This window comes from Motacilla alba, chromosome 14 (assembly GCF_015832195.1).
Source record: "Motacilla alba alba isolate MOTALB_02 chromosome 14, Motacilla_alba_V1.0_pri, whole genome shotgun sequence".
Lineage (NCBI taxonomy): Eukaryota > Metazoa > Chordata > Aves > Passeriformes > Motacillidae > Motacilla > Motacilla alba.
Window position 1 is genome coordinate 8,133,436 of NC_052029.1, and position 20,673 is coordinate 8,154,108.

The following is a 20,673-nucleotide window of genomic DNA, read 5'->3' on the forward strand; positions in this document are numbered from 1 at the left end:
ACTAACTGCAAAGGAAAAAGATAATTCAAGTGACTCTTTACTTGTTTCAATCCCGTCTATAAAATTAACACGAACCACTTGTTTACTGGAAGCAGCCCAGCTCATGCCTTCGGTCGAAGAGTTAAGGATGATAACAATCTTGTTGCTCTTTCCAAGACATTCATTATCGTGGAGATTTCAATGCAATGAGAAAATGTTGCCTAATACATTCCTAAGTCTGCTCTTTTTTAAGTTCCTTGAGCAATTCGAGAAGCCAAAAATAGCCCATTTCAACAGTCATTCAAAGGGTTTGCTTTCAGAAGAATATAGAATTTATTTGAGCATAAACTGAGAATCTGAGCCATAGAGAGAGACGCTCGTTGTTTCGTGATGATGGCTTTTGCTGCTCTGAAGGACACACAGGAACTAAACTAAGCGGAGACGACAGCTCCTTCTCGGCTTTCACCGCCTGCAAAATGCATCCTTCCACACGCGGGTTTACAGCAGGCTTCGGCTCGCATCAGCTTTCTTCAAATCTGCTCGGCTAACATCATTTCAGGCTAACAGAGAATAAGAGAGGGCAACGCTGAGATGGGCTGGCGATGAGCGCTGCTGCTGTCCCTGGAAGCGATGGGAGCCCGGAGCGCGTCCCATCCGTCTGCCGTGCGGGACCTGCTGGGACAGCCCAGCTCCGGCCCTTTGTTCCTTTTGTGTCACAGGGGCTTTTCCCTCCTTCCTGTTTGCCCTTCAGCTCATTGCTGGCCTGCATTGGTATTCTGGCCAGCTCAGGCTTGAGCAAACATTTCTGTGCCATCGCGGCGGGGGAGCGGCAAAAGGCCGAGTTTCGGCATCTTTCCCGTGCTGCTTCTCCCGAAACATCCTGGCCTTCAGAAAGGAATTATGTGCAACCTGTCACCACCAGGGGCTTCTCTGGGAAAGCCTTGAGGCGTCCATGGGTTTTCCAGGCTGCTTCCAGGGGAGGAGATCTGCTGCTGGCAGAGGTGCACAAGGAGCAGGAGTGTGGACACTTGCTGAATTTGCACCTCTCACAGCAGCATCGTGTCACTGAGAGACAGCAGCTCATCAGACAAAATAGGATACTGAAAGTCTTTTCTCTTGGATATATGGATAGATATTCTTGGATATATATTCTCTTGGGTATATATGACCATATATATATGGGTATATATGGATTCCTTCTTGGATATATATTCTCTTGGGTATATATGACCAAAGGGCCAAAGCTTGCAGAATGACAGTACTTGAACTGCCCCCGTGGCTAAAGAGACACAGTGTGTGTCTGTCTCTCCTTGGCATGGCTTCATGTGGATACACCCGTCCTTACAAACCATGCATTAGAAGCTGTTAGCTTCAAATCTGTAATACCAACAGTTCCCTTAGGCTGGTTTCTGGCAGTGCCCTCATCTCTGCAGTTTATGCATCCTACGCGAGATTTTAGGCAGAGATTTTCTTCCCTTTAAACCCTTGCAAATATCACTCTGCTGAAGAGTTATTATTATGTTGGTGAACATGTAGCATTATAATTGTCAGGTGTCACTTTGATATTTGGAATGGTTGGCATAGTAAAATTACTAATGAGAAATGCATGTTTTGAAAGATATACATAGCATGATGTGTGAGCTATCATTGTGCTGTCTCTGCAAATGAAACTGTGTTCCAGCAATCAGAAAATTCTCAAAACAGTTTCTTTCTGAAGAATTACTGTGCACTGCAATAGTAGTATGTGTACCAGCATTACTGTAGATTATTAAATATGCTTGTAAAAGAGAACTCTCTAGTGTATAAAAGACTAAATCCTGTCCTACACACCAGGTTTGAGATAGAAAAACAGAGATTGAATTTTCTCATTTGTTCCATGAGAGAAAGCACCACTGGATGTGTGACATCACTGACACCTTGTCCCTGGAACTGAAATTTTACCTTTCTGCCTATCACAGTGTTTAGTAGGGAGTTGATGAGTGCTGCAAAATCAAGAAAAAAATCCAAACAGCAACTGTATAGAAAGACAAAAGTAGTAATGCCATCCTGCAATCATCCTTCCACTGCCCATTTAATTCCAATTAAGTGGAAATAATGCCACTGTTGAGTATCACCACTATTATGTTCCCTCACAGCATGTTTTGGATTAGTGCTGATGTTATAGGAGGCAACTTACCAAAATCTCTGATAAATCTGATAAAATCCTTACAATATCTATTTGTAGTTGCAAATTTAAAGTTTCAACCTCACTTTACATTATTTTTCTGGTTTAGAATAATAAGGCATGAGGAAGACCCAAGCAAGAATTTCTAGATAGAGAGGACTCATTTTTCATCACTGTTTCTCTGCCTTCCATTTTTTTTTTTTTTTACTGTAACATAATGCTGTTCATTAAAACAATGGAGAATATAGTGATTTGATTTCTCTGCCTGGCATAGTCTATGAGCAGTGACTAAGTTAACATTATGCTGTGCTGCCCATCTGGTTCTGTCAGCTGAGGATGTGGATATGCTGGGATGTAATCACTGACTGTGTGTGGAGGGAGTCCTTGTTTCTGACAGATCTGTAAGTGTGGAGTTATGGAAATATGACCATTGTTAAATGCAGTGTAATTACACAGTGTAACTGTTTTGACAGCACTGTGCTTACAGCATGAGAGGAAAGCTGCTCTGTGGCTAAAGAAAGTTGGGCACTCTACAATCTTGTGTTTGGCTCAAATGTACTCAGTGTGCTTAGTACAGCACAGAAAAAGGGTTTGGTCTCCAAAGTGAGTATCTAGTCAAGAAAGGGAAGAGGGCAATTTCCTAGAAAACTTTCTGATGTCTTTTCCTAATGCATATGTCCTTCATGATCTTTGCTGGAGCTAATAAAATTACAAGTTTTTGAATTTAAGGTGCATCATTTTTGGTGTCAGAAATTTTTATTTTGCTCTATCTTTTAACCCCAGAACTCTGTCATCTTTCATCATGTTGTAAAACTGCTAATTTGTATTGCTCTGAATGAATTTGCAAGAACTGAGAATGCAGTACCACACAGACCACCCTTGCTGAGGCCAGTCCCAGGCTGAACTCTCAGGAAGGCTGAACTGCTGACAGGGTAGCTAAGGAGGTGGGTGGCAGAGCCCATAATAATCCTCTGGCTTTTGCAATTTTATTTTATGAATGTAACTACTGGTCTTGCAGAAGAACTTTCTGTGAAGGTACAAACCAGTATCTGGCACATCCACAAATCCAGCAGCAGGTAACTGCTGCTCATCTGCAGTCCCCCTGCAGTAATCACCTGTGTGGAAGTGTTAATATTTCAGTCTCACCCAAAACAAGAGGAAACATGGAAGCCTTTCATTTCTATATGCTTGGCTCAAAGATTCCTTGTGGTGCTGGTAAAAAAAGATTTGAATTAATCTATTTCTTTTAGTGTTGCTCATTTTAATAGGCTTTGCTCTTCATGCTTGTTGTATTGTAATTCTGATTTAACAGCATTTATCAGTAGAAGATCACTGCAGGGCCTTTAATGATTTTAGTTGTTCAAGCTGATAGTCTGAGACTATTAAATAAGGTCCAATTACTTCCCATTTATTTGTGTTGTTTTTTCCCTCCAAGTAACAAAATGTAATCCTGAAGTTCATTATTATTCTTTGTATTGTATTCATCTAAATAGATTTTCTACCTAATTAAGGCTGAATACGTTTGTGCTAAACTGACTGTATTTTACAAGGATGTTTTCATTTGTGTGAGAGGGCGTCTTTGGTTTCTACCATCCATATTCTGATTATGTTTAATTTCTATAGCTGCCAGAGATCTATTGTGTGTCTCAGCAATTCACCCTGGGCTGCTCAAGATTGTTTAGATTGGAGTTGGAATAGGCATCCTCATGAATTTACTTGGAATCTAGTTAATAACAAGTCACCAGGAAGCAATTTCATGTGTTTACTACTGCTCTGAAAGATATAAAGTCTATATTGGCTGAATTCTGGTGAAAGAAATAGAGATGAAAGCTGAGGAATTCAGTTCAGATTAACCATGTTATTTTTTTTATGGGTTAGGTCATTGAGAGGGGGAGGTAAAAAAATAGAAATGAAAGTTTTGCTGGTAATGGGTACTCAGTGTGGTTATCCTGTCCACAATTTAAACATGGAAATGATTGAGCTTTACCCCTGTTCATACTTTGTGTTATTTATTTACATACTGTCTCTTTGGGGCACATTTGTCAAATAACTAAGCAGTACAGTTTGGTGAGAAATAAAAACACAGAACATCTCACATTTTCCTTTCAGTATCAGAATAGCCATCGGGAAAAACAATCATGTAGATTTATCAGTTCTTGACCTTGCCTGCTGAACTCCTGTTGAGAAGTTGTGTGGCATTAATTAGTGCCTACTGCTGCTCTACCATGCCTTTTCAACTGAGGGTTCTGTTCAAGGATCACAAAGTATAGACATTCTTATAAAAAGTCACTTAAACACTTTCCCTTGAAAGAAACTGACTTCCTTGTAAGCTCCTGCATGTCTGAACTCTTTGCTGTAAGATCCACCTTCTCTGTAGGAGAAGCTGTAGGAAAACAAACCTCCAGGGTTTTCCTGAGCTTTCTCAGGAGCTGCATTTTGCACTGTCAGGCCAGTCCTCCTTCATGTCTTTCCTGGTTTTGTGGTGAATTCTGTTTAAAGATGTGGCTGTGCTGAAGTGGATCCAGGAGGCTCAGTAACCCTGGTTAATGGTGCAGGACAGATGCTTGAATGAACAGTCTCTTGAAGGCTTGTTTGCCTGGGAACTGAGCAGTGTCTTGTATCATGCAGGGGTGGGTTCCCCTGCCCACACCCAGGCAGAGCTAAAGCTGCTGCAAGGCAGGGCTGGGAACTGTTAAAGTGTGTGTGTTGTCTGCACAGACAAAAACCTGCCATGCTCAGTGTCATCACTGCCCCAGCCCAGGGAGTGTTGCTGTTCTGGTGGTGAATCCCTGGGAGGGACCTTTGCCAGAGGCAGGGCTTGTGCCTCAGTCTGGAGTCCTAATGGGGTTCGGTGTCATTTGAAAGAGAGCAAAATGTGTAAAGTGGGGGCAGTTACTGGTTATTCATCAAGTTCTGTTACAGATTGAATACATATGCCTGGTCTGTGCTGTCAAAATGCAAACTTTCCTGAGAACTTTAAATTAGCAGAAAACAAAGTGGTCAGTTTTGGAAGGACTATGGATGTGTGCTTTCACAGCTCCCTCTAGCAGTATTCCAAACTTTTTAATAACCAGAACATCTGAAATTACTGTTGATATAATTATGGCTTTTTGTACAGTTACTGCGCTAAGCTGGAACAAATGTGAAAATCTGTTTGGTCTCTTGAGGGATGCAATATTATTTTACTCCCTAATCTAAATCACTCTGAAAGTAAGTCACATGTTAGCAAAAAGCAGAAAAACCATTTTGAGGAAAGCAGCCAAAGTTTTGAAGCTGTTTTCCTTGCATTTCAAACCAGAGTATCTTCCTTTAATGTATGTATGTAAAAAGGGATAAAAGCAACTCCTATTAATGATGTTTTTACAATGTTGTTTCTAGTGTTTTGGATCACACTGCTGAATTGGTGTTAGGGAAAAATAAAAATGGGTGGCAACAGTTTTGGAAAGGAAGGGAAAAACAGTCCTCCAAACAATCACCAATGCAGATGTTCCACTGAGGGTCCCCTGTGCACTTTGTGGTGGTCCATCTGCTTCTCTGCATTCTGAAATGCCAAGTGTTGCAATAGTTTTGGGCTGGCTGTGCCTCTATCCGTTAGAGCTGAACCTGAAGGACTCCTGCTTTTTCAAGTATCAGAATCCACCTTTTAACCCAAATTATTGCTTTGTCTCATTTTCCTTTTACATAACAGAAAGCGCTGTGTTTGAAGCAATTACATCTTTCATTGTTGCCAGCTTGCAAGTCAATAAATCTATTTTCACCTTTTGCATCTCCCTCTCTAATGAAAGGCATAAAGTAACATATTTCTCACAAAATGTTTCTCCTAAGTCTTCAGCCACTGACAATTAAAGTACAACGTACTTATTACAGCCAAACAGAAAAACATATGGAAAAATATAACTACATTAACATCTGCTGCCTTTCCTCCATCTGCTGTCTTTGGCCTTGCTTTTGTTCAAACCTGCCAAAAGTACTCATTTTCCAAGGGTCTCATGGCACATCAACCACATCTTCAATTAAAGTTCCCAATTTCTTGTTTGTTTTGATGGCACAATGGGATGTCTGCTCTGCATCCATGTGGCTGCATGAGGGCTTCAAGCAGAGCAGTGGTGGTTTCACAGTTTGAAAGATGTGAGTGTGGTAGGACAGGAGACAATGGGGTGACCACAGCGTAACATTTGTTCTTCTGGATGCAAAAGGTTTTGGTTTCAACTAAGAAACAGCCCACAAATGCACAAAGATAAGAGCAGAAGAAAAAAAATTTAATTGTAGAGATGCCATCTTCTGACTCCTCTGGCAATTGGAAGGTCTCTTTACTGAAATAATTAACAAGCACTACCAACTAACATGTCACAGCTGTGATTAATATTGAACAGAAACTTGGTTTAATTATCTTTTCATAGTTCTGTTTAAACTCTTAGTCACAGGACAGGTAAAATAGACGGTCCTGTGAAAGGTGACCGTGTCTCTGATGCTTTGACGTGTGATGCTATTCCCCACCTCTGGGAGCTGGTTGGATCCTAAACAGCTCACCCCAGCAAAGCAGCAAGTGCCTGCCCCAGCTCTGGGGCCTCAGCTGTGTGTGATCCTGCATGACTGCCCAGGCATTGCATATTTTCACAGGAGGTCAATAATTGGGTGCTTTACTATGTGAAAGGAGGAAAAATATTTGGTTTTTTTTTAGTACAGGTGTTAGATTTATAGCTGGTCCTCAAGGCCAACATGTCCAGTAATTTGTATTTAGAGGATGATCTTTGTGTTTTGTTGCTGCTCTGTGCATGTTGTTGTGTGTGCATGTGCATATTTCTGGTTTGTTTTGCTGTGTCTTTGAGATACCAGGCTTTGCCAGAGGAAGAATCTGAGAATATGTTCTCAGTACAAAAAGACAGCAAATCCTTCTGTGCTGGGGAGAAAACGAGTTGTCAGATAAATTGTAACTGTGAACATTTGCCATTCAGGGCTTGGTTGCACATGGTCCATCCATCTGTAAAGTATTTATAGGACTTTGTTGATAAAGAAATTGTACAGTGAATAACTTTTCCTAAGAAGGGAGCATTTTCTTACTGTCAGGAGGAAGTGCTCTGCACAATGCAATGAACACCTCTGGCAGATAAATGCAAGCTCCTATTGTGTGCCTTTGTGAGCTGAGTAGGGTTTTCTTTTAGGTTCCCTACAAAGCCTGTGCAGAAGGAGCCTTCCAGCAGCACTGTGCCTCTGCAGGTGTGTGGCAGGGATGCTGGAGCAGTGCCTGCCTGCACGGTGTAGGCTCTTCCCTTGGCTTTGGTGCCTGAGTTGGATCCCTCAGCCACTGTCTGTGTGCCCGTGCTGTCTGCAGAGCTGGTACACCCCTGGCTGCTGATGTTTGGGTCTCTGCTGATTTAATGCACATTAGGTTCTCTCTCTGAAAGCAGATTTGGAATTTGTCTAGTGCTGGCTTTTTGTGTATTGCAAAAATTACCAGTCCTATTGCTTAACCCAGGCTGTTGGCAGAGGAAGTCCTTCCAGGGGCAGTGGGACACTCTGTGAGCTGTACCTAATGGCTTTGCAGTGTATTCTGATCCTGCAGTGGGATGCCCCACTGAGAAAGGGCTGGCTTGTTGGAGGTTTCCTGTGCCCACTATTGGAGCCATGGTCTTTGTCTTTAACCTCCCGTGTTTAGCATGCAGGATACAGAAATTTACTGAAATTTTCTCCTGTGCTTGTAAAAGTACAGGAGAATTTATGACCTGGGTAACCCCAAATGCATGTTTATGCTTGAACATGCTTAGCTTGGATGCAAATATAGCTGACAGATGTGTCTTGCAAATATCGGCAAGCAAAACATGAAGGGAGGCATTCTGCAGGTGTGTAAACTTACCTGGGTCTGGCTGAACTGGTGTGGGTTGTACTTGCAAAAGCCTCTGAGAGTGTTAACAGGCTGTCATTAAAATCCATTTGTCATTACAGACAGCTGGGAAGTTCTTCCAAATTCTCTGTATTTGTGCTAGGTGCAGCGAGCAGCAGCAGCTGTTGCTGGGTCTGTAGCCGGTGACAGCAGCAATTTATTCCATGGTTTCCTCAGCAAGGTCTCTGCAGAACCCCAGGCTTTCCCTCCTGAGACAGATGGGACATTGAATTCAATCAAGCTCAGAGTACCTAAGCCCCAGACCCTCAATCACTGCAGATGAAGTGGCTAATACCCCAAAGAGCATACATTGTGTCTGACAAACTTTAATAAAACACACCAGAGGTGGAGTTTGGAGAAGTAAAATCTGTGTGTTCAACCAGGAGTGGGTTTTGGAGCAGAATTCAAATTCTCACATTACATAAAATCGCTCTGAACTTAAAATGTTATTTTTGCATTAATACTATAATACTATTTTTAACATCAATGGCAATCAGTATGTAATTGGCAGTGATCTCACGTATGCTCCTGGGTACAGACTGTTCTTTCCCAGTTTTGGAGTATTTGCTTGTTATTTCTGAACTGCATGCTCAGAAGAGGCCCCATAGTCATTAAAACTCTCCCTGCCGGGGCTCTGGCCATTGAGCACTCAGCAGTTAACCTCTCCTTGTGTCTTCTGAGAACCAGATCAAGTTAGGACACAACATTTCTGCTTGTGGCAATCTTTCTCTGAGGCCTGTGTTCTGTGGTAGACATCCACAGTGTCACACTTCATCTTGGAAATATGGTGCTGCAAAGTCTCCAGAGGTTTCTTTATAGCATCTTCCAGTACCTGAAGCAGCTGCAAGAGAGCTGGAGAGGGACTTTGAGCAAGGCATGGAGTGATTGGATGACAGGGGATGGCTTAACACTGGCAGAGGTTAGGACTGCAGGCAAGGCACAGGTGAAATAAGTGCTCTTGGGTGGCATGTGTTGTGTGTGACACCTGTAATAAATTTAATAAGGTAGCTTCTCAAATGAGTTGATTTTGGATATAGCCTCTTCTGGTCTATGCCTAGAGGGAATTGCTCTATTGCAAAGACCAAAATGGTGCTTTCAATAGCAGTGTTAGGTGCTGGTTTGAAAACACTGCTTTCATCTTTGGCTGTGGACACATACGGGCTGTATTAATGGGCTTATGCTTCTCATTTAGTCCTGGTATGGCCTTCCATTTTTTCAGTGATTTGCAAGCACAGAGATAAGGAGGTGCTGCTAACAAATTGCTTGATAAAAGTTGAAATAAATGATGATTCACGCAGTGAACCTACCTATGTCCCATGGTACTGTCAGAACTGGGATTGCCTGGTTTCAAGATCATCTCTCTGTGAGATGACTCTGCCCTGTCTTGAATGTCTTAGACATCCGTGACAAATAAAATCTGCAATTAATCCAACACTGTAAAAGTAAAGTATTGCCGAGCAAGTAAAACCCATTTTGTGTAGCCAGCTGAACACCTGATGTGCTGCTTTTTGCTTGCAGCCATGAACTTCACAAATGAGCACAACTTACTGTCAGCAGCTGCTGCTGTTCTAAGCTGGGAGTGCTGAGTTTCATTTCCTCTGCACTGCAAACGTGTACATCCTGCTCTCACGTGTGGAGCCTGCCTTGAAATCATTGTACTGTAAAAATCACGCTTGGCTTTGGTGAAAGCAATCGAGAGGGAAATGCAGATCAAAGGTGGGTGGAGAGTTCAGGTTTTGTGGCATTTAACACTTGCACCAACAGGTGTGAGATTGTGTGAGGCTAGACTTGACTTTCCAGCTGGGGTATTTGTTATGTGTCCTTATGTTTCAATGTATATCTATAGCTCTTGGTTTTACACTTGTACAGACCCTGCTTTATTTTTAGTCCCTGCAGACACTGGGTGTCCTGTGTGGTGGGAGTTTTTGTGGTGTTCACTGTCTCTGTAGGCAGGGAAGAGTTGTGTCTGCCTTGGGAGCATTTAGCATTCATTTGTTTATTTCAGATTCCAGCATGTAGACTTGGAGAAGCATTTCCCAGAGGAGGCAAAGCACTTGAAGGAGGAAAATAGTTTAAAGAGGTGAACCATACACCAATAAATCTGCTGTTTGCTGTGCTTTTTCTCCTGAGGTTTCATCCCAGCCCTGTGCTCTCTCCCAGTGTGGTGGGATCACTGCTGCAGGGCTGGCCAACCGGGGAGCAAAGATTCCCATGGAAACATCACACAAGTGTAGTGTCAGATGCTGTGTGAAACTAGAACGTGCCCACACCTCATCTTTTGGCACTTTGTCGTGCTCCAGAGAGGTTTGGAAGGAGCAGGAGGGCAGGGTGTGGGCAGGGCTCCCCAGCACATGGGAGGTGTGTGCCTCTTGCTCTGGTGCAGGCCAGGCTCTCCTTTGTGGGTAATAAGAACTGCTATGAAGAGTCAATTGCAAATCTCCTCTCCCTTCATTTCCCTTTTATCAACATGCATTTGCTTTACAAATTAGGATTTTTTTTTTTGTAATTTGAAGACAAAAATCATTTAGCAAGAGTCAGCCTGTGAGAGAGAATGTTGCCAAGCTAGGTAGAAATATCCTGTCGTGGCACTGCCTTAGAGACCTTAGAAAAGGTTTATTGAAGAAGAGGTGTTTTTTTGGGTTTTTTTGCAAATCCATTGAAGATACAGGACAAGTGGTGGGAGCCAGGCTCTGAAAGTAATTTTTTTAATTTTAGTTCGGTCATTCCTGGGAATGAAGGCTGCCTTGAAGCTGTTTTGTTTATTATGTTTCTCTTTGGTTTTCAATGAGCACCAGCAAAGCTGGGGAAGGGGCTGGAGCACAAGGCCTATGAGGAGCAGCTGAGGGAGCAAAGGAGGCTCAGGGGAGACCTTATGGCTCTCTACAATTCCCTGAGAGGAGGCTGCAGCCAGGTCAGGGATGGTCCTGTCTCCCAGGTAACATGCCACAGGACAAGAGGAAGTGACCTCAAGTTGTGCCAGGGAAGATTTCAATTGAATATTAGGAAAAATTTATTCATGGAAAGTGTTGTCAAGCACTGGAACAGGCTGCCCAGGAAAGGGGTGGGGGTCACCATCCCTGGAGGGATTTAAAAGCTGTGTAGGTGTGACACTAAAACACATGGTTTAGTGGTGGACTTGGCAGTGCTGGATTAATGGTTGGGCTTCATGATCCTGAAAGTTGTCTTCTATTTAAATGAGCCTGTGTTTCTGTATAAATGCTATTCTTTTCCTTATAGTAAGTCTGACAAAAGAAACTGATTTCATGCTTTCACTTAAACGTTAGAATTTTTTTTTTAATTTTCTCCCCAAACTAGAAGTATTTGTTTGTTTGTGATTTGTTGTCCTGTGTTGGGTTGTTTTTTAAACTCCTTTGCATTCATCTATGTCTGACAGCTCAAACTCATTGCAAACTAGACATTTTCATGGAGAGAGAATCACTTTATTCACTCACTAAACAACTTCTTCTAATGAATAAGCTATTCAAACATTTCCCATTGCCGAGCTTCGGAGGTCAAAGTGATACTGACTCCCTGCATGGTCTGGGATAAGTCATTATCTCTCTCCTTTCTCTGCAAACCCTGACTGTTAAATAGTTCCTCCCAGAAGAGGTGTGAGAAACAATTAGCTCATGCTGATAAAATGTTTTGAATACAAAATGTGGTTGATAGGTGCTAAAAGATGCTCCCATCAGTCATCATTAGTGATGCTGTCATTTCCTAGTCTCTGATTTTTGGTTATGTGTTCCACAAGTGGAAAGGAAACAGGACAGACTCAAAAAGTCTATCAATATTTTTACTCCTGTCTTCAGATGTTTTAATAACCATTCATCGTTGATTTTATCTGCTACTGTTCACTTTTGCAAACAGAGATATTTCCATGTCCACAGATCTAAAAATTGTGTCCCCCACAAGTTTCCACAGCTGGAGCAAAGGCAGCTCAGCCTCACCCATCCCTGATGCAGACAAATATTTTACATGGTCTATTCCTTTTCCTTTATATGATGGATTTTGAATGTTGCAAAGTTATGGGCTGTGTGTTTAACTAAGAGCATCGAGGGGAGGATCATGATGGTTAAGAGCTGACACCTGAGCTTGACTCCGACCTTCCCAGGGAGGCTTCAATCGTGTAGGAACTCAAGTTAAAAAAAAAGGGCAAAATTGGGAGGGATTTTTTTTGGTGGCAAAGTTACTTCACGGAAATAAAGCTCAGGCTGTAGTCAGGTGGTGCTTTCTGCAGAGCAACGAGGCAGTTCTGGGATAACAGAATGTGATGGTTAATCACAAGAAGTGAAGGAAAGCATTGAAGGACCTGCTTTTGCTCCTTTGAAACCTGTGTCTGTTTTCTCATGGATATTTAATGGTGTCAGGGTGAAGTGTCTGGTTAATCACTGCTCACAAACCTGTGTAAAACCTCCCTGCTCCATCTGAGATAGGGCTTGGACTCTGGCCCAGTGAAAAAGAGATGCCAATGCGGGTGACTTGGGCACTCAGAGGCCTCTCGGCTTTGGTCTGCTGCAAACCCCAACACAGGGGTTTTCTGCAGTATGTTGGATTGTAATTGATCTATGTTTTCATGTAAGAAATGTTTGTCATGCATGGGATGTGACTGTTTAGTAAGATGAGTGTAATTTTTCTCCCCATTTATAGGATGGCTATTTTTCCCACCGACCGAAAGAGAAAATGCGAACAGACAGCAATAATGAAAATTCGGTCCCCAAGGACTTTGAAACTATTGATAACAGTAACTTTGCTCCCAGGACTCAGAGACAAAAACACCAGTCTGAGCTGGTAAAAAAACCCCTTAGCAAACAAAAGGAGCACTTGAGAAAGAAACTGGAAGAGGAAAAGATGAAGGAGAACTTGCTGCTGGGGAAGAACTCCAACGAGGTGGTGCAGTTCAGCGATCACCTGGGCAAAAACAGCAGCAACAGCAACAACCTGAAGGAGATTGACAGGTTTCCCACACAGCATCTTTTACAAAAACTTGAGATCAGCTCCCCTGAACTGAAATACGACCAACCACCCAAGTGTGAGGTGACGGGCAAGGAGGCAATCTCGGCCATGTCTCGTGCCAAGTCCCAGCAGTGCCGCCAGGAGATCGCGGACATTTACTGCCAGCACAAGCTTGGGAAGCTGATGCCGGAGCAGGTGACACGTTTTTGTGCCCTGGAGGGTAAGTTGGGAGATGGAGAAGTAAAACACTGTCTTGGGGGAAGCATTCTGTGTAATGGGAAAGGCCTTCTGATGACAGAAATGGCTTTATTGCAGGAATGTGTAATGGACTTGGCCCACGAAAACAAGGGAGGCTTTGAATTCCCTTTGAACAAGAGAATAATGTGGATGTCACAAGATCCCTGGTGGATTCCTGTAGAATTCACTTTCACCAGATTTTTATTGCACAATGTGATCTAGGTATTCAGCTGCTACTCCTGTTTCTTTTAGTTCTTAATCTACAGACACAGAGAAGAATAGTCAAAATCTTGCCATGCTGTGCAGGAGTTGTTTGTTTTTTGGTAATCAGAGAGCAGCCATTGTGAATTTTGGAGCTTTATGCTAACCAGTACACGAGTGGCATTGCTGTTATGGCTATTTTCCTGTCACAGTGGAGTCCTAAGATTTTGATAACCCAGGTAATCATTAGAAGTATATAAAAAAATTCCAAAAGCACAGGGTAAAATCCAATTTTGTGGCCGACTTCTATTTTTAATGTTCTTGAATCAGCAAAAGTTATTTTGAAAATCACTGCTGGAAAGTCAGTTACCTCTGCTGGCCTAAGCCAAGCTTTGATTGTTGCTTTGGTTTCTCCGTGTCCTGAGATCATGAGCTACCTCTCAGCTTGCTGTCAGTTTGCATGTCTGAGCTGACCTTTTTCTACTTTTCAAAAAGTGCTTCATGTGCCACTGTTCATCCAGCTATAAGATCTCCATAGAGTAAAATGCCTTTAAAAAAAAAATAGCATTGAGTGGTTGATCAAAGTGGGTATTGATCAAGGAGCAGCATTACCCACAGCAGCATTTGTTTATACAACTGTCCAGAGTCCCCACCCTGTGACTGGCCATGCACAGAAGGATGTGCCATGTCTTCGTCCAAGCTGAAAGTGCAGAGGGGATTTATAAACTAGAGAATAGGTCCTGCTTTGAGTCTGTAGAATAAACATGGGGATCCATGGGAACCAGAGGATATTTAGTTCCTTTCATCGGGAACATCCTCTAATGGCTTGTTTATTGCACCATCACAAAGCAGTGGTTACTGCAGGGTGATTTCAGTGTGCTAGAGAGAAGGATACCATTGCTATTAGAGAAATTAGGAGGTTAAATCCCCTGTACAGACAGTGAAAAAGAGGAGCTGCCCCGGAGAATGTATCCAAAAAAGCACATTTCCCTGTAACAAGGTTCTTAGGCTTTTAATTTAGATGTTGCATCTTACCAGGATGAATGGTCTGAGCACCCTCATTCCCTACCACAGTGCATATGTGTTTGTTTTGGTTTTTTACCATGTCTCTTTTGGTGTTTTTCTCCCTTTCCTATCATGGTAATACTCCAAATTGTTAAGCTGGGTGGGCAGACACTGGAGATAATTAATGGAGCAGGCAGAAGACATGGTGTTCAGTGGAGAGAAGGAAAGAGGGACAGTAAAGGCAGCGCAAGTGGAAGGGAAGAGAACAGTATATAGTTAAAAACTGAGCAAAAGCAGACATCAGTAACAGGATGAGCATCAGTGAGTACCCCTGGGCACTGCTGAGGTGTCACTGTTGGAACCCACTTGATGTCCTTGCTATTCCTTCCCCCTTCTTCCCCAAGGGCAGGGCAGTCAGCCGTGGTCTGTGAGAAAGCTGAGGGAGGCCAGCACCTTGCAGACACTGCCCTACACTTTTGGGATCGAGAAGATGTCTTAGGAATGGGACCAGTGCTATAACTCTTGCGTAGGTCAATGTATCCCAGATACAAATATGCAAGTGACATCCTGGCCAGAGCTGGTGTATTGTCATTAGTGTGGGCAGACACTGCAACTGTGCAATTTTGCACACACCTATGGTTCCATGCCCTGCTTGGTAATCTGTCTCCCAGGGGTGCAGGGTGACTTTCCAGAAGTTTTAAACAGCCGCCATCCTTAAAAACAGGTTTCTCAATAAATATTTACTGCTTCTTTTCTAAATACAGGATTTATCTCTTATGCCCTGCAGTCAGGATAATAGTGTGGTCTTAGAACCAAGAACAGGGTCACATTTTACACTTGAAGCCTTTCAGCATATATGAACATAGCACATTGGTATCAATGCTTCCATTGTAATGTCAGAGTAAAATTCTCAGGAAAACTTGGGCTACAAATATGTCTAGAAAAATGATGAAAATTTCCAAATGTGATTAATTTAGGAAAACCTCATGCGGTATGTATATATACCACATTTAAAAATTAGGTGCAAAAAGATTGTGTCTAAAATTTTTTGGTTTGCTGAGCTAGGGTTTAATTCAATTTTTAAAGTGGTGACACTTGTTTAAAAAGAATAATTGAGAGAGATGTTAGCCTAGCCAGATGGATATATGTGGAAAATGTTGATTTTTCTTTGCCTCAAGGTTATTTCCTCCTGCCTCTGCTGACAGCTGAAGTTAACCACTTCAACTGCCAGATTTCCTTGGCAGAAAGTTTGGACATCCTGTGTTCCATACGAGGTTGCTGTGGAGCACATTTAGGAGCTTTGCTGTGGAGAAGTGGTAGTGCAGCAGCATATGGAATGGGACATGAGTTGCTAATGCAGGAAGCACCAGTGCACAAGAGGATTGGGTCACCAAACCTATGGAGGAGATCCTGACCTAGAAGTCATTTCCCAAATGTTTGAATACAGAACTGTCAAGACAGACATGGGGGAACCCCAAAACTGAAAGCACCCAGTGCCTGCTGGAAGGCCTTGTATATAATTTGGTAGATCCCTTGAATTTTATAGGCCTGTTAAAGATCCATTGTCTGAGTTTCAGTGTGTTGTGGTCCCATAGCTCTCCTCCGTGCCTCACTCACAGAGTGACTCCATCCCTCATGAAAGGTGACTTCATCAACTCTGTTGGTCCTTGAAAGGAATTAAGCTTGATTACAGGAGAGTTTGTGAAGTACTGCACATCAGCCTTTGGGGAGGTAAGACACCCCACTTGTGGGATTGCTGGTAGGGGGAGATGTGGGTAGAGGCACTTTATGTATTAAAAAAGCAATCTGGTGTTTTTCAGCAGTAGTCAGACATCTGGGGTCTGAGCCTGTGTGTTCAGCATGTGAATGTTGTTCCCATCAGTTTGGTTTGAACAAAGGTTTCCTGTCTGTTTTCAGCAAAACTGTGAAGTATAAATATTTATGCGTTGGAGCAGCACATTCATCCATTATCCCAACATAAACGTGTTCCCAGGGCTGTGGTTTCCATTGAGATGTCATCCAGCATTTAATCCCCTTGGATCTTGTCTCAGCTGATCAAAACCATGACGCTGCTAAGTGTAGCTATCAATCATGGACAGGACTCCATCCAGCTGGATTGTCATAAATGTTAAGTGATACATTCACTTCAGTGGTTATCAACGAGAACAGGATCATACCAGCTGTTACTTTTTAAAGTGTTTTATTGTTTCCAAAGGCAGCAGGCAAAGGAAGTTGATTATGAGGATCTTCAGTGATAAAAGGAAGGATTGTTAAAATCAAGAGCATGATGTCCCCTACCTGACATGCAGGTGTTATTTCCTTGAGGGCTGCAGTCCCTCTAAGGGCACGGCTGCCAGAGCAGTAGAACAGGACATGGCACCTTCACCAGTCACCTGACTTGTGGAGCAGGTGAGCTGGCATTTCCCTGCAAGCTGTCCTAAAAACATGACACAAATGCTATGGCACAGGAGACGGTGTCAAAGGCTTTAGGTGCAGCCTTACCCAGTCACGGCTGAGAGCAAGGCAAGGGGCAGCTTGCAAGTCTCCCTTGGCTCAGAAGGGAATGTTTGGCCTCTTTAGAAGTTTGTTTTGGGGAAAATGCATTCAGCAAATGTGAGAGAGGAAATGTAGGTTCAACACAAGGTTAGATGAGGAAATAGCAAATCCAGTCCTGTGCAGGTTGAGAAGATACCTGAAGACATCCTTTGGGGAGTTTCTTTTGTCTCAGGAGATAGGGTACAGGGATCAGCAACCTGTGGACAATGTGGCAGATGTTTCCTTGCTGGGGCCATCTCTGGCCTAGTCCTGTACAGACACTGATTCTCTGGTGGGCCAGACTCTTTTCTGCTCACCAAAGCTGTCAGTGCACGTGGACCAGCTGCCTCCCTTCTTTGTCCATCATCATGCATGGTCCTGCTCTTATGCAGAGGTACTGGGAAGAAGCGAAAGTTTAAATGAGAATCCTTGTCTGTGAAATACCCATGACTCTGTACCTAGATAAAATCCCCTTGAACAAAGCACAGCTGAGCTATCTGTGCCACGTTGCCCCCCACAGCACCCATTATTACTGGGGGCAGGAGCGCAGTCCTAGAATGGCCACTGTGACCCTGCCCCACAGCCATGGGCAGCACTGCAATTGCAATCACACAACTCCCCATTTCAACATGATACTGAACTTGTGATTTCTGCTTGCTGTCCTCCTGAGATGGCAAAAAGCCTAGCTGTGACCCAGTGGCTGGATTCAGTCCCCGAGTTCTCTGTTTTTCACTTCCACGTGGATCGTGGCAGTTTGCAGCTCTGCACCCCTTGCCTTGCAGGGTTGCTGGATGGACACAGAGCACAATTCCTGCTTGGTCACTGCCACCAGGTCAGGAGTCATCACAGGCACAGTTCCAGGTGGTATCTGCACCAGGCCTCCTCTGGGCCAGCTTCTCTCAGCTGCCATATCCCCAGGGGAATCTCTGGCCTAATCCTTATCATTAATTACCCAGCTGGCTTTATTCTTGGCCCAGCTCTATGGCCCTAGATAGACCCAAGTACATAGCAGAGTTTTTTGAGAAGTGTTTTCTAAGATGTAGTTCTAGCAAATGAGAAGTCCCTAGGACAGCAGAGAGCCTCAGTTGACTCTGATTTATTTCCTATGGGCGTTTTTGTTGTCTTTTCTTAGTTTTTAAATCAAACAGGTTTTCCACTACCTTCATCCTTGTGGGGTAAACCCAACTTACAGTAAAATAGGAAAATAATCAAGCTTCCCTCATTCCAAATAATTTATCAGCACTGAAAGAGTTTTTTGCAAATCAGACTGCCTACTCCCTGGTTACTTATTGATAATGCTGCTCTGGCACACTGAAGCAAGTGCTTTCAGCTTCTTAGAGGCTGCTGGGAAGAAAATTTTCCATTTTATTTTAGAAACACAACCTTTTGGTTTTCAAACTGAGAGAAAAGGGCTCTGGAGCTCTGCTTACTGAACAACACACAGGTAATAGCATAATAGCAATCTGAATGTCCATAATGTTTTTATCTGATGACTACAAAGCACTCAGCTTTATAGAAAGAGGTGTGATTCACAGGAAGGGAGAGGAGAAGCCACAAGATGCCAAATACTTTTGGGGTGGAGCAGAGCTGTTCCTCAAGGCATGGAAATGAGAGCATACTGTACAGAATTTTAAAAGAATGGGAGCTGTAATGAAGCAAATAGAGGATTTCATCTGCTCAAAATGCATGTATGCACACAGTGACATATAAATGTGTGGTTTGTTTAGCTTTTAACATTTTGGCAGTGCATTTTTGGACTCACTGGGTTTGATCTACAGATCATTGAACCCCAGATTTGTCTTTTTCAGCTGGTTTCAGGATTCCAAATGACATTGGCTGCTGCTGCTTTCCTGTGCGTTAATCTGCTAGTGTGACAGAATCACTGTGGTGAGCTATACACAGTTTAAGGAGCATGTAAGAGCCACTGCACATGCAGCCTAGACAGCATTTTAATTTGCTACACCACAGATGACTCTGGTTGCAGTAAATTTACTGTGAGTAGACTAATTGCAAAATAACCCTAATTGAGTAGTTATCAGTAAACAACATCCTGTGGAACAAAACTGCTTACAATTAATAGCATTTAAGCCATGCACTGGTATTCTGCAGAATGCTAGGATGTAATTACACCGTGTACAGAGATTGTGTTCTGTTCTGGAAACCATGTTTCCAGCACTGCTTTCATTATAAAGGGCCGTTTCAAGATTCAGTACTGGCATTTTAGGCTAAATGAATTTATGAAATAAGTGATGTGTCTCTCCCCTTAACATGTGTGAAGCAGAACCAACTCTAAGAAAACCAGTGAAGCTGTGGCACTGTCAGGAGAAAAATGAGTGATGCCACTGTCTGGTCACGTTTCTCCACGTTTGGCCTGGCTGATCACCTGTGGGTCTGGAGGCTGCAGAATTGGTCCCCAAGAGCAGACTTGCAGAAATCACCTGGCACATGGCATCTCAAGGAAATGCTGGGAGCAATACATGACACGAGGAGTGGGGGGCAGAAGGGATGGAAAATTTATGGTCAGCAGTCCTAGTTCTCACCAAGCCTCTGTTTTGGAAAATGTTATCATTTTATGGAGCATTAAAGGGGGAGCGTGGGCAAGCGTGGGAGAGGATAATGGCTGAGTATGTCCTTGCTGCAAAGCTCCTGGGAGGAGAGTGTGAGGATAGCAGAAGCTCAGTGAATATTTTGATAAAGATTACTGTGTATGTACAGAGATGAAAGAAAAGTACTTATGTGATCATTAATGCTTCCCAGTGATCCTGAAATGTGTGGACAGTGTTGGTGGGGGAAGCCAAATACAACTATGGCTAAAGAAAATTGTTGGTATGAAGGTATGAGCTGTGGGGAGAGAGGAAAAGAATCAGAAGGACCAAGAAACCCAACTCAAAACAAAAGCACCAAACCCAACCTCCCCCTGTACAAGGAAAATTTGAGCCCTACTCTTTTTCATATGTAATGTCTTTCATATAAAATTGTTGTTGGACCTCTGGAGTCGACCCATTATGATGATTTCAGTAGACAGACTCTGAAGAGGAAACATGGCATCTAATTATCTTAATTTTATTCAATGCTAAGCAAGCAGCTGTGTACATTAGTACTGGACTGAGCTTGAGTTAACCTTCAATGTTATTCTTTCCTAATTTGACATTCCAACCATAACAAACTATGTCAGGGTGTCAGTGTAACATACTAATTGTAAGCAGGCAGCTTTTAGATTTGCTTTTTGTTTTAAGCCTAAAATGCCACCAAGGACAAAGGAGCACATATTCAGCTCTGTCCTTTCAACCACTACACTTCTCAAAGTACCATTACTTTGAGAAATACTCAGTTTTACTCAGCAAATACTCAGTTTTCATGGGAATCTGCAGCTGATGAACTATTATTTTAGAATGGGGAAATGTTATGTTCCAGAAATGCCATGCTAGCTGCAGCTCGAGGCTGCCACAGTTTAGTTTGAAGACAGTGGCACTGAGTGTATTACTTTAAAAATAACTGGGGGAGAAGTATTGACATTTAATTTCTTCCTCCTGAGCCGAGGCAAAGAATTTTTCCTTTTTGTGGCTTCTTGAAACAATGCCGTAGATATATACAGAGTTTGTTACTGTATTAAAAATATAATTAAAGGGAATGCAGCCTATTTCAGGAAGGTTTTTAAAAGGGTACATTTCTTTGATGTATTTCGGGAGTCACTGAGCTTTATGAGATCACTGGTTTG

General features: G+C 42.8%; 1 protein-coding gene across 5 annotated transcripts in view; it reads left to right on the plus strand.

Annotated features, from left to right (window-relative positions):
• Positions 1 to 20,673, plus strand: part of XYLT1 (xylosyltransferase 1) — a 179,360-nt gene that overhangs the window by 74,405 nt on the left and 84,282 nt on the right. For all 5 annotated transcript variants that reach the window (XM_038151854.1, XM_038151853.1, XM_038151855.1 and 2 more), the window contains one exon: positions 12,672 to 13,197. In XM_038151854.1, coding sequence (XP_038007782.1) covers positions 12,672 to 13,197 — 526 coding nt within the window. The remainder of the gene's footprint in view (positions 1 to 12,671; positions 13,198 to 20,673) is intronic.